A 13203-nucleotide genomic window follows, 5' to 3' on the forward strand; every position below is an offset into this window, starting at 1 on the left:
GACTGAAGAAGCTGTTTGTTTCTAAAAAGTATCAATTATTATATTAAATATGAAGTATAAATCGATAATATATATAACAGACTATCACTATAATACGCCCATAATGTTATTTTGACATTTGTAAAGCATCCCTCTTGTCTGAGAATTATATATCTGCGCTTTTATTTTGAAGGGTGGCCGGAAGTGACTGCGCCGTGGACCGGAAGTTAGCTGTGTGCCCTTGAACCCACGTCAGTCCTGCTTTTGTGTCCACTGTCATTATTCTGTTTAACTTACTGTCTTCAAAGTGTAGTAGGTACGTAGAGCTTTTATGTTTTATGCTAAAGTTAGCTCATCATCATCAGCTAACTGTATGTAGCTAAGTAGCATTAGCACACATCATTAGCCTAATTAACTAGCTAACAGGAAGCAGCGCAGAAACACACGTGAGGTCTGTTTGCTAACTTTGCTTGGTGCTAGCAGCTAGCATCATGTTAGACAGAGGCTCTGACAGACCGACGCTGAGCTCCAGCTACTGATTCTGGCTGAAAGCTGCAGACAGTGAAGCACCTTTACAGCTTCTAGTTCTGGTTCCAGCCTGTGAGTTTGGTGAAGATGTGTTTGCTCATGTTTTGGGTAACTGTGTGTGCAGGCCGGCGGAAACAGCGCCGCCATGGGGTTCCTACTGTCCAAGTCCATGGATGCAAACTTTAAAAAGCAGCAGGAATTCATGCTCCACAACTCTCGGCTGCAGGTGAGTGAGGCTGAACCCACTCACACGGTGCTCTGACAACACTGTCCACAGGATGTCATTTTTATTTTTTATTTTTGTGCACTCATGTCCTACCTTCAGTCACCTGCAGCCCTCTGGCACCTGTGTCAGGTCGGGATGAGTGTTAAAGTGCTTGAAGGCCTGTCTTTGACCCACTGAGGCTCTTTTTATTTAGCTTTTTACAAAATCACCTCCCAAGGCCTCCAAAAGCCCCCAGTTCAGTCTGTGGTTGTTTTAGAGATTGTCACTACAGTAATACAGCACAGTGTCAAGTGACACAATGAAACCTGGACCCTAGTTTTACATATTTTGGGTTTGAAATGACTACATTACATGTAGGGGCACCTGATCACAGTAGGTCCACTAAAAGAGCTTGTTTGATCCACTGACAGGCTCAGAGTGTTATTCTAAGTGTGTGACAGCATCATGGAAAGGATCCCTACAGAGAGAGACCTGGAAGATCCTTTTGGTTTAACCACAAACAGCACACACACCAGACTACATTCACTAAAACAGGGAGTTTACACAGGAGTTGTTGTTCAACCACTGTGTTGGACAGTTAGTGGTTCTTTGTTATTGTGAGACTCTGGTGTTTTGGAGGGTTAGTTTGGATCCAAACTAACACAAAATAACAAACAAACTCATCGATCGAGGCAGCAGGAGACCAGCAGCTCCCTGCGCTCTGCAGGGTAAAAATAACTGTTTTTTACATAGAGTCTGGTGGGTTTGAACAGCTCTTTTCTGGCTAAATAAAAAAGGCCCCCACAGGTCTAACTCTGTAGGGATCCTTTTCATAATGTCATCAGACACTTAAAATAACAATTTGATCATGCCAGTGGCTAAAACAAGCCTGCATGGGGCAGATGCAAGTATTGAAGCTTTATGACTAAAGATGAACATGTCAGTTGATGCTGTACTTACATGGTGGTCACACCAAGCATGCGGCTTTGGAATATACCAGGCTAGTCTGTTACTTGTACTATTGAACCCAGCCTGTGTGAACCACTGTTTTGGCAGTTTGGTCCTGAAAACAGACTCACAATGATCCGTCCTTCAGGAGCCTTTCTTTCTTTGTTGAACCACAAAGCCAGGTGAACACGTTCCAGCTCCAATCTCTTTGGAGACCACAGGTTTTATTGCTCTCATTTAAACAAAGGATTGTTTTTTTTTCTTCTTCTCCTTTTTGGGGCCAATTTGTTGTGATTTATTCACGCCCGCAGGCTGCTGAGCAGCAGCTGGGATGTGTGACTGTCATAACACCAATGACATTATCCGAGCTACGCCCAAAAGGTTTGTTGTGTTTGGTGCGCTGTAATTGTCTCCTGCTCTCCCAGCTGTTTAATGTGTGAGATGATGACGGATATTATTCAGTGATTGCAAACGTTTGGCAATTGAGTTTCCGAGCGCCCTCGTTGGGGTCGTGACGACGGCTCACATGTAGGTCCTGGTTGTGCGTCGTTCCACGTTGTTTCATTGACTTACATTACTGCAGGTTGTTTCATCTTTACTTTTCACACTCTTGAATCCAAATGAACGATATATTTCTCATTTGTTTCTTATTGTCTGTCTGCTTAAATATAATGAATAAACATCGATGTTATTTTATAGCCTGTATTTTATTTTAGATTCGTATGTTTAACCTCTCAGATCTCGGCACAATGAAGCAAAGTTAAATGTCCAACAATGTCGTGTCGCTGTCTTTTACAGGAAGTAATTTTGCTGCCTGTTTCATCTTCAACAATGAAATTATATCTTTACATCGCCCCAAATTTAATAACTAGCACGGACCCTGGCAATTTCAGGGTATCTGTGGAGCAGCGCCGATGCCTCCCCCTGCATTAAGATGTCAGACATGATTGCTTGGCACTGTTTTCCAGTCACATCACTGGCGGCTAATTGATCCCTTCGCGCCTCGTGGACTCAGAAGTCAAAGTGTTTGGTCATTGTGTTCGAACCGCGGGCTCGTTGGATATGGGTTTGTGTGACACGTCCGCAGCTCTGAAATGACGTAAATCACATTTTGACGTTTTGATTTCTATTTAAGAGCGCCTTGGGTGCTAATAATGGGGCTCTGCTTTTTATTCACACTCATCGAACTGGAGTGACCTCCCTACAAGGTTTTTGATTTGTTTCTTATTCCCCCGTTTCTTTTGAACATCACCATTAACACTTTCTGAAGATGATGCAAACTTTTTATCACAAAATGAGTAACATTTCTGGCTGTCGAGCTGTTTTCAAAAGACTAGACACATTTATTTATGTAGCAGCATTCAGACACAAGGCATCTGGAGTGCTTCACAGGGACGGAAGACACGGAAGCATTCAAATTGCATGTAAAGGATAATAAAAGCATACAGGTTCACACACACACAGTGATAAAGTGCGTTTTTACTCACTCTGGGAGCCATCGATGCAAATACAGGGTGTAGTTTTACGCTAAAAGCCCCTAAATAATGGTAAACTGTAGAAATGGAAAGGTAATTCTAGGTAATTAACATCATAACATCAGTTCCCTTCAGCAGCTCTTACAGACGCCTCACTTTAGTTTTCTTTCTGCTCCATAATCTGAAGGGTTTTGGTCACATATCATTCACAGCCTGATTTATTTTATTGTTTCATCCCTAAAACACTAGTTATTTGTTTTTTATGGCTGTCGACGGTATTTTCCCATTTATGGAGCAGTAAAATGAGATATCCAACACTTCCTCTGTACCAACATTTGGCTCTGATGTGTCACCAAAATAAAAGCAGGCTTTTGAACCAGTTTGATCTAATGTTCAGATTCCTCTTCTGGGAGTGTATGCACATATTTATTGCATCATTTGCTTGTTTAACACAACAATTTCCGATACATGATGTGTGAATAATCAGCTGGGGAATTTTTATGTTTATTTGTAGGTTAAAATGTTTACCACGAAGTGTCTCCTCTTAATTTGAGGTTTTTTTGAATGTGGTTTGGTGAAGAAGTGGAGCTGCGTTTCAGGTTCACTGAGGGTGCAGTGACGGCGCTGCTGATCCTGTGTATCAGTAATAAGGCTGTGTTCACTCGGTTCTTTTTAGTTATTGATCAGTCACCGTGCTCTCTCTCTCTCTCTCTCTTTCTGTTTCACTTCTTTCTGTCGGTCTGTGGACCGTGATGATTGGTGTGTGTGTGTCTCCTTTGTCCCGCCTGGCGTATGCTCGTCGCCTTTAGGAAATGTCAGTGAATTTCCCGCTTACGTTTCAGCTCTGCTCTCACTTTGCCACCTCCAGGGTGACAAAGTGAGACACATTGTGGCTCATTTCTTCCTTTCACTTTTTTTCCACTGTTTCTTCCAGTCTGACCGTCACGTCCTCCGCTGCCTGTCCCAGCATGCCTCTTCCCCTGTGACGCCGTGACGCCACCGACAGACGTGATGTTTTTAAACACAGATGTAGAAACGTAGATTGGCTGCTATGCCAACGCTATCCTATAATATCCATTGTAGTGTCGTACATCCACTGGAGACTGCAGTTTTAATGACATTTGGTTTGTTTTAAACGTGAGAAATTGGGCGTAAGTGTCGTTCTATCAGGATCTGATCAGCACACACATCAAACATCATCAAGCTCTATGTTCTGATCCACTAAAGTTACACAAGATACGACATGAAGAAGTCCTGTTTCATAATGTTATGTTAGGTTATATTAAGGTTTTGGTTTGGCCTGACAGAGATCTGATCTCTCCTCAGGCCGTTTTTCTAGTTGTGGTTGTGTTGTGAGAACTCTGAGTGTCTTAAACTTGATGTAAAACTGTTTTAAAAAACTTGAGGACCAGATAGAGGCGGTGATGAAAAAACAAAAAAACAGCGATTCATCCATGTGGCAGTGACCCGTCAGTGTTGGGACTCAAAAGCTTTCAGGCAGAAATGTGCACAGAAAATATTGGAGTGATCAGTCCAGTAGGTTAGACACACACACACACACACACACAGAGACACACACACACACACACACACAGTAACACACACACACACACACACACTCTCTGTAACACAGTTGGCTGGATGGGATCATAATGAAGCAGCTAAAGTTGATGTGTGTTCAGGTCGTTTCTGGAAAGAGGGAAAAACCAACAAGCAGACGACTCTGAGGATGAACTGATTATTATGGGCTATAAGCAGGTAGTTTCCAGTTTATTAAAAGCAGACCTCTGTGGTCTGCTTCCTGTTCTGTGAACCAGAGGTGAGTGGATGATAATAGAAACATAATCGAAGTCATTAGCATCATCTGCTTTTGCTTTCACTTTGAGCTTTCTTTAATTTGAATTAGACAAATAGTTAATAAGTGTTCTGTTTTTTAGCTCAGCAGTCAGAGAACAGAGGTCGTTCCTGTGATTTCCGTTGGTTTGACCCTGAGTGTAACTCTGCACCGCAGGCTGTAAACAGTCTGCAGCTTCCTCCTTCCTGGAGGCGGTCGGCTGCCGTCAGCCTGCTTTACAGGAAGGGATCCCAAAAGTTTCATGACGAATAAAATGTACAGAGAAACTTGGAGGCCGTGTTCCCAGCTCATGAGGACCGAAACTACCAGCTTATCTGTGTTAATCTGACATTTATTCTGCTGTTGATGGATTAAATGTTTGTCAGCAAATAGTGAAAGAAAGATATTGATTTGTCCAGCCAACAGAGATGTTAATAATTGATAAACCAGGTCTGGAATCAGTGATTGGCCGTAACGATGATTCAATTTCAGTCTAAAATAAAATGAGTAATGTCATTTCATCTGTCTGATGACAAATTAAATGGAAAAAAGAAAAGAACGGCTCCTTTTCAGGTTCATACAGTGTTTAGAGGCTTCATGTGGCAGCAGCAGCGTGTTGTGGGGAGCAGCTTGAGGCTCTTTAGACTCTGCAGGGACAGAAAGACATGAAAAGGTCCACGTACCATAATGTGAGACCTTCCAGTCACTTAATGTAGAAATCAGAAACGTGCACTGGAAGAGAGTGACTACAGTGAATCACCATAACAACAGTACTGTTAGTAATAATAAAGCGTAATGCTGATTGAGCTCAAATCAGTGTCACAGCATGCTAAACCCCCCCGGATCAGATTTAAGGGTTGATTGTGCGTCATTAAGACAAGTGTGGTTTACTCTACGGTGTGATTACAGCCTCAGAGCCCAGGCTACACACAGTTATTTTTAACTGAGCCCTTTTGTCATCCAGTCGCCCCCCTCCATGTTGGTCACTACAGGTGAGATAACGCCGTCATGTAATAGCCAGGAAAGGTGTTTGATTAGTGCTCTTTCAGTTTCTGTTAACAGATTTAGTCTCTGGTAGGAAGAAAAGCTGTAAGCACGACTTTTTAAAGCTCAAAGAAGCCCACGCAGACAGGAAACACTAAACGACGGCGGGACGAAGAACAGGAACAATGATGTTCTGATCACATTCAGCTCCGGAGGAAAGGCGAGCAGTGCTCCCTGGTCACCTTCATCATCATCACCATCATCATAGCCATGCTGTATCTGGACAGGGGCAGCAGTGGCTTATGGGTTATTGATCCCTTTAAAGTAAACACTTCCATAATATATTAATAATAATGATGCCAGTGTATGAATACATGAGTTATACCCACGTGGATCTAATGACTTCAGTAGAAATGCATGCAGTGAAGTAAATTAAATAAATTCTGATGTTTGTTTGATCTAAATGAAAATCATCATCACAGTCCACTGAAATATTGTTCATGTGGCTGCGCTGTTGTTCCATTAGATACTGAAGTTTCTCTTTTGTTCGGTGTTCTGCATGAGAGATAAATGAGTAAAAGCTTGATCAGAACATGAAGCCGAGCTGATGAATACTAGAGGCGGCTTTAAGACCAGAGAATGAATTCCATGATGGACTTTTATTGTAGTGAATCACTACATCACTCTGTCTCTTCCTGCCCTCATTGATCTCATTGATCTCATTGATCTCATTTATCCTGCTCGACGCTGGACGTGTTTCGTGCTGGAAGTCGGTCGACATGAAGCCGACTCCCTCATAAACATCGTTAAATTAACTGTGACCAGTTTTTCCAGAGGCTCCTGGATTTAAAATGGCTCATCCTCCTCTCTTCAAACTCCATTTCCTCCTAATAATTAGATAAGGCTGTAATATTTACAGTAAATGGATGAAGTGTGTGTTTAGCAGTATGTTTAATGTGCAATGTTGAGTTAGTTTCTTAGAACTGTTATAGTATTAAAGTATAGGGGTGTTTTTACATCCACTCAAATGTCTTTATGATCTTTATTCTCATGAATAGATGTCGTACAGTCTGTCTACAGAGCTGTTGGTGAAGTTGAAAGTCAGAAATCAGAACGCGGCTCCTCGATTCGCCTTTTTAACCTTTTCATCTCTTTCCTGTTAAGTGGAAATAAAAGCTCCGTTTTTTAAAATAAAGGCTTTTTTAATGAGAAATGTCAGTCAGCTCAGCGCCGCTTGTTATGCAGGAAGAGTTTTCAGTATTTCTGTGCACGTCAACGTGAGCGAGCGTCAAACAGGAAGCAGCAGACAAAAGCTTGGTGTGACTCAGGTTCATCAGGGCGGCGTTCCTCAGCCTGGACCGACCCTTTCTCTGCCCGTCCAGCTCCCCTGACACCTCAGCCTCTCATTGTCATTTTAATCTGCACGACATTGTGAGCAGATTCCTGAACGTGTCCCCGCTTCTCCAGACTTCACGTCCTCTAAACGTGTCCTGATGAAACCAGACACAGACCTGAAAAAACCTGATGAGGTTTTATCCACCGACGTTTCAACAGACCGACAAGACGGACACTTTACAGTTTACAATAAATAACTGCTGGAATATTATGTGTTTCATCCTGTTTTAAAGTTGTCCATGTTTGACCTTAAAGGTCTTTGTGTGTGCTTCAGATGGAGCGTCAGATCCTGATGCAGAACCAGATGAGGGAGCGGCAGATGGCGATGCAGATCGCCTGGTCCAGAGAGTTCCTCAAGTACTTTGGGACTTTCTTCACTGTGGCCGCGGTGGGACTCACAGCGGGGTGAGTTTCTTATGTTCAGCTGCTCTCATGGTTTCACCAGGACACACACACACACACACACACACACACACACACACACACACACACACACACACACACACACACACACACACACACACACACACACACACACACACAGTAATAATTCCCTGTATCAGTGTGAGTGTGACGGCCGTAAAGTGTGATCCTCGCTGAGCTGAGTCTTCACAGCTTCAGCAGTAAGTTAATCACAGTCCAGCGGCCTCCGTGTGTGACGTCTCTCAGGTGTCAGCCGCCGTCACCACGTCAGGTTGACCTGGGGAACAGTTACAGTCCTGCTGAGATCACAGGCCACCTGCAGGTGGGAAACACTGACATGGCTGCAACTCGGTGGTCATGAGTCTTATTCTCGAGTACGTGTGCAGTAATATATGTAATCCGTAATACGTTTGGCGGCGTGACGCTTGCATGGCAAACATGCAGTTAAAGAATAAACGCTGTGCGTGCAGACTCTCCTGCAGATTCAGTAAATGACTTTAATATTTCCTCTTGTCTAGTTTGAAGTCATTAACATGTTGTTACAGTCATTATTACTTGTTGATGACCTGTTTTTAGTACTTTAACTTCTTCTTGGGTCAATATAATTATGAAGTAACAACTTTTACTGAAGTACTGTTTTTATTAACCACCACTGATCACTGTTAGTACTTTACTTTCCTCTAATCAGACATAACGGAGTTGCTTAAATTGCAGTTTGAGCTCCCTGAGTGTGTTTATCTTGTTAGCACATATTATATATATATCTGTGTCTCTGTCCTTTTCTTCAGTGCCATTAAAAGAAGGAAGCTGGTGCTGCTGGCGCCCATCGTTCCTCTGGGCTTCATACTCACCTACCAGATGGACAGCGCCTATGGGACGCTTGTTTATCGAATGAGAGGTAAAACCCAAAGCATGAGTGCCGTCATCACTGCACACACACACAGACACACTCGAGCATTTTACACACAGTTAAAATCACGTTTGTGTTGTGAAAACACTAAAACTGCTTAAACTAAAGCAGCTTAAAGAACAAAATGCTGCAAAACAACCTGCAGGTTTTCACTGAGATGACGACAACAGGAACCTTTTTCGTCCGTTAAACAGAAGGTCTGCAGCATCGTCACAAATTAAAGTGGAATTAAACACTTTCCTCTTGTGTTTTGACGTTACACTACACACTGTAAAGCCGCCTGCAATACAAATACATTAAACGCCATTTTTGTTCACGCCTGCAGGGGAGGCGGAGAGCATCATGGCGTCTGAACACGACCGCCTGGACTTGCCTCTCGGGACGCCAACATTCGAAAGCATAGAGAAGGCTCGCCGCGCTAAGAGCAGCCTCGCCTCCTTCCTGGAGAAATGACGGGTCGGCGTGTTCGAGGCTAAAGCGTAATCGTCCAGTCGATGCATTCACACGTTCTGCTTCTGCTTAATCATGGACAAACATGTTAAATACCAGCTGCCTTTTTGACGCTATGAGTCCATGGTTTGCACTAATTACATTTTATCATGGACCTCCAGTCAGATGAATGAATATTAAACTAAAATAATGTTTCTGTGGTTGTTAGAGGTGCATCAGGAGCCAAACACTGAGGAAAATACTTAAGTTATTGACTAGTTTATCATGAAAGATCAGATTTATGTCAGTCAGAGACTTTGCTGTGTCCCAAATTCAGACGGACTCTGTTCACAGTATCTACTTCACATTAAACCAGTTCATAAGCCCCCCCCCCCCCTCCATTTTAGGTTTTCATCACGCCAGCGTCTCTCCAAGGGTTCGTCTGTCTCATCGGTTTGGGTGCAATTAGTTATCTAATGCAATGAAAGGAGATGAGAAGTCATGATTGACAGCTGATCCTGACCTGTGATTGGGTGCATATATCAGTGACAAGGCGGCCATCTTTATTTACTATATATAGACGGCAGCTAAAAAGAGACTCAAAGGTTTAGCACTTATTCTGTTTCACCGCCAAACTGCAGCTTCCTTTAGTTTATGTGAAGCTCCGTTTCCTGTACAGTTTGGATGAAAAACACTCTGTCTGGGATGACTTTACTTTATTTCGTCACCACTCCGGTGTGAACGTAGGACAAACCAGAAACCAGCTCAGAGACGAACGCCTGTGGAAGCTGCGTTAAGTGTTTTTGACCAGCAGAGGGCAGAACACACAGCGTGACCCCTCAGAGAAACATGAAACCTCACTGGTGCTTGTTTCTACCCTGTTTGACACGTGCAGAAGCAGCGCGGCCTTTTTCAGCTGTAGTGTGGTTTCTGTCGACACGTTGGACGTCTCCTGGTCGCTCGCTGTCCAGGCTTGTTTCCTCAGATGTCACATCAGATAATCAGAGCAGCTAACGAGTGTTAATATCAAACTCAGCTGAGTTTTGACTGTAAAGACGCTGCAGACATCCGTCCTGACAGCAGAAGATTGTTTTTACCCCAAACTGACTTGAGTTCGTTTGCCAAGGAGCCTCATGTTAGCCTGATGTTAGCATCGGGGCGCCCTTGACTTTTATCTTTATTTTCACCGTCGTGTTCGATGGATGTAAATATGAGGTGCTGATATTTATGTATTTACATCGTTTTGACTCATGTTCGACACCATGAGAACTATATTTGTAAATGCAATAAACAGAAATATCACAAAGACTTTTCCTCTCACTCGTCTTTTGAGACAAAGATCCAAAGTCACAAACACGCCCTGTTTTTAGATGGATGCACGCAGCATTAAAGGGACAGTTCCCCACGTTTTATGTCTGTGTTGACGGTAAATGTAGCCAGAAGAAGAAATAAATGCCTCAGTGCTACTATACTGACAAGAGATGCTCTAAGAGAGCCCTCTAAACTAATGACTAATGATTTCTTAGTTTGTGTACTTTGAACAAACACTCATATAAACATCATTAATATTTCTTAATTTATTGTATTAATTCTTGAAAACTCTTAATAAGAGTATCATTAACATCTCTAATATTGAAGCTGAGTTCTCCCGTCGTTCTACCTGGTCACTGGCGTTGTCAGGTGACCGCTAGCCAGGGGGCGTGGCTCTAGATGGCGCTCTCTTCGCTTGTAGTTCGAACTCCCTCTGATTCCAGCAGTGACAGCACTCAGGTTCTGGATGAGGAAACGTTGTACCGTGTTTTGTTTTGTTTTTTTCAGCCAAATCCAGCAGTGAATGTCAGCGTGGGCAGGTTTTTGCGCTCAGTGCATCCTGGGACATGTAGGCGCTGCCAGCATGGCTTCACATTTACCATCAACACTGATCAGACATCCACATAAAACGTGGTGAAATGTCCCTTTAATAGAAGCCTCAACCACTTCAAATCTTAATTTCTTCCCAGCAAAGACGTCACACATGCCTTCGTATAGTTTGACTCAAAAAATAATTTGGCACCAATTAGTGTGTGTGTGTGTGTGTGTGTGTGTGTGTGTGTGTGTGTGTGTTACTCACTCACACACACTTCACATAAAAACATCCCCCCATTTCACTACAATAAAGAAATAAGTCCAAGTGCGTCATTGTCATCAATCTAAATGACGTGTGTGTGTGTGTGAGGGAGGGATGGGGAGTGAAGGGGGAGTGAAGGGGGAGGGAGGGTTGGGGTGGAACGTGTAAACTCGTATGAGAACTAGTGACCGGTCTGTGCATGAGCACGAGGAGAGGAGACCACGGTGGGCTCTGCATCACCACACCGATAAATAGAAGCATCTTTTACAACTGGAGCTCAACAAGCTGCAGCCAAACTCTCCTGCAGGAAGACAGAAACCAGGAAGCAGAGCAGCAGGACCGGACGCAGACATCAAACCCGAGGCGGAGCCCGGCCGACCCCCCCTGCAGCTCAAAGCAGCCCCTCGCTCCTTTAGTGTCGGCACAGGTCAAAGATGCTGTGGAGGCTGACTCTCGCCGTGGCGGTGGTGTATGTCGGAGGCGTTTGCAGCGGCGTGAAGGCGGATGTGATGAGCAGGCTGATCATGCCGAGGGACTACGGCGTGAAGCTGTGCGGCAGAGAGTTCATCAGAGCGGTCATTTTCACCTGCGGGGGCTCCCGCTGGAAACGCTCCACAGACTCAGGTGAGTTTCACCAACGTCTCTAATCTCTAACACAGATCAGCAGCACAAAAGATCCACTTGTACTCTAAAATCTGCTTTTGACACCTTTCACACGCTGTGCAGTAGCTCAGGTGAAGAGTCAGGGAGGGGCTTCTCAGTGAGGCTAAAGATGATGGAAGTCAGTTAAAACAGTTTTCATCAGAGGACAAGTCAGCCTCATATTTCAGCACCGTGCTCCATCAGTAGTGTGGTGTTCATCTGTAAGATGACTGTTCTCCTGTTTGTCTTTATTAGTTTAAATGATGTTTAGCTCTGAAGCTTTCCATTAAACTGCATCCTTTCCCTCCTCCAGATCCCCTCTGGTGGAGCGACCTCAGTGACGTCACAGTGGAGGATGGCCGGCACACACGGCAGCTCGCAGCAGACGGCCGCTCTGACCTCCTCGCCGCCGCCTCTTCCTCCCTGTCAGACCTCCTGGCTCTTTACGGGGCCGTGGGAGTCGGGCAGCAGCCGCTGAGCGTCCCGTCCCCGCTGCAAAGGTCTCAGCTGGCCGTCGTTTTAGGCGAGCAGGACGGGAATCCGGCTGCGGCCGACTGGGCCACGCCGAGCAAGAGGAAGAGGAACTTTTCTCTGGGTGTGGCGGGGAAGTGCTGTAACCAAGGCTGCACCAAAAATGACATTGGACGCTTGTGCTGAGGAGGAGGAGGAGGAGGAGGAGGAGGAGGAGGAGGAGGAGGAGGAGGAGGAGGAGGAGGAGGAGGAGGAGGTGGTTTGGGGGTGATGGCAGAGGGGTCGTGATGTGAAGATGGTGTGATGGGCGTTAGCAGGCAGTGTAGAGCGGTGGGAAGACGGAGGAGGAGAGTGAGTTTTCCCGTGTGGTGTCTAATAACCTTTAGTGAGCGACTGTCACTCATGTCCTGTTCCACAGAAGATACAGAACGCAGAGGACTCGTCACTCCAGCTTCATGTCTGTCACATTTGGTTTCCTCTCCTCACGTGTTTGATATTTTGTTTAACGAGGGATCATCATGTACTGTATGTCCACCTTTCAGCATCACTGAGAATAAATTTGAAACCCTGTGTTAATATGAAAGGCTGAGCTGAATCATATATTGTCTTAAAGGATTTGGAGCAATAAACGGCGTCCGTGTTCTCGCCTGCAGACGATCTGACTGAAGTACGTTCGTACTCCAGCAGGCCAATATCACACATTAATGTCATTTAGGCTGCTCTGAACTTATTGCTGGCCTCTGTTCACAACATTACGCCTGCCTGATCATTTTCTGTCAACACCCGGAGGACACACAAAAGAGCAGATGATGTTTTTTCCTGTTAACCCTTCCTGACGCAGCTAAAGCAAACCTTTAACCCCCCCACACACAC

The 13203-nt window shown here is 44.5% G+C and overlaps 2 protein-coding genes across 3 annotated transcripts; both read left to right on the forward strand.

Moving 5' to 3' along the window:
• Positions 1-206: 206 nt before the first annotated feature.
• plgrkt (plasminogen receptor, C-terminal lysine transmembrane protein) lies at positions 207-10418 on the forward strand. Of its 2 annotated transcripts, none has more exons than XM_070850765.1 (5): positions 207-295; positions 632-733; positions 7623-7753; positions 8560-8669; positions 9007-10418. In XM_070850765.1, the coding sequence occupies exons 2-5, from the start codon at positions 653-655 to the stop codon at positions 9132-9134; spliced, it is 450 nt and encodes a 149-aa protein (XP_070706866.1). In that variant the 5' UTR covers positions 207-295; positions 632-652; the 3' UTR covers positions 9135-10418. The 2 variants fall into 2 exon arrangements, with proteins under 2 accessions (XP_070706866.1, XP_070706867.1); XM_070850766.1 differs by having other exon boundaries at positions 207-291.
• A 1129-nt stretch (positions 10419-11547) lies between these two features.
• rln1 (relaxin 1) lies at positions 11548-12516 on the forward strand. The gene is made up of 2 exons (XM_070850945.1): positions 11548-11841; positions 12173-12516. Exons 1-2 carry the CDS (start codon positions 11652-11654, stop codon positions 12514-12516), a joined length of 534 nt encoding a protein of 177 aa, XP_070707046.1. The 5' UTR covers positions 11548-11651.
• Positions 12517-13203: the final 687 nt, after the last annotated feature.

Source organism: Pempheris klunzingeri, chromosome 19, assembly GCF_042242105.1.
Source record: "Pempheris klunzingeri isolate RE-2024b chromosome 19, fPemKlu1.hap1, whole genome shotgun sequence".
In the NCBI taxonomy this organism is placed as follows: domain Eukaryota; kingdom Metazoa; phylum Chordata; class Actinopteri; order Acropomatiformes; family Pempheridae; genus Pempheris; species Pempheris klunzingeri.

Excerpts from the sequence above, each read along its gene's own strand:
- plgrkt (XM_070850765.1), top strand. The coding sequence starts at position 653 with ATGGGGTTCCTACTGTCCAAGTCCATGGATGCAAACTTTAAAAAGCAG. Across the intron at positions 7,754-8,559 it reads GCGGTGGGACTCACAGCGGG|TGCCATTAAAAGAAGGAAGC; the intron begins GTGAGTTTCTTA and ends CCTTTTCTTCAG. Across the intron at positions 8,670-9,006 it reads GCTTGTTTATCGAATGAGAG|GGGAGGCGGAGAGCATCATG; the intron begins GTAAAACCCAAA and ends TCACGCCTGCAG.
- rln1 (XM_070850945.1), top strand. The coding sequence starts at position 11,652 with ATGCTGTGGAGGCTGACTCTCGCCGTGGCGGTGGTGTATGTCGGAGGC. Across the intron at positions 11,842-12,172 it reads GAAACGCTCCACAGACTCAG|ATCCCCTCTGGTGGAGCGAC; the intron begins GTGAGTTTCACC and ends TCCCTCCTCCAG.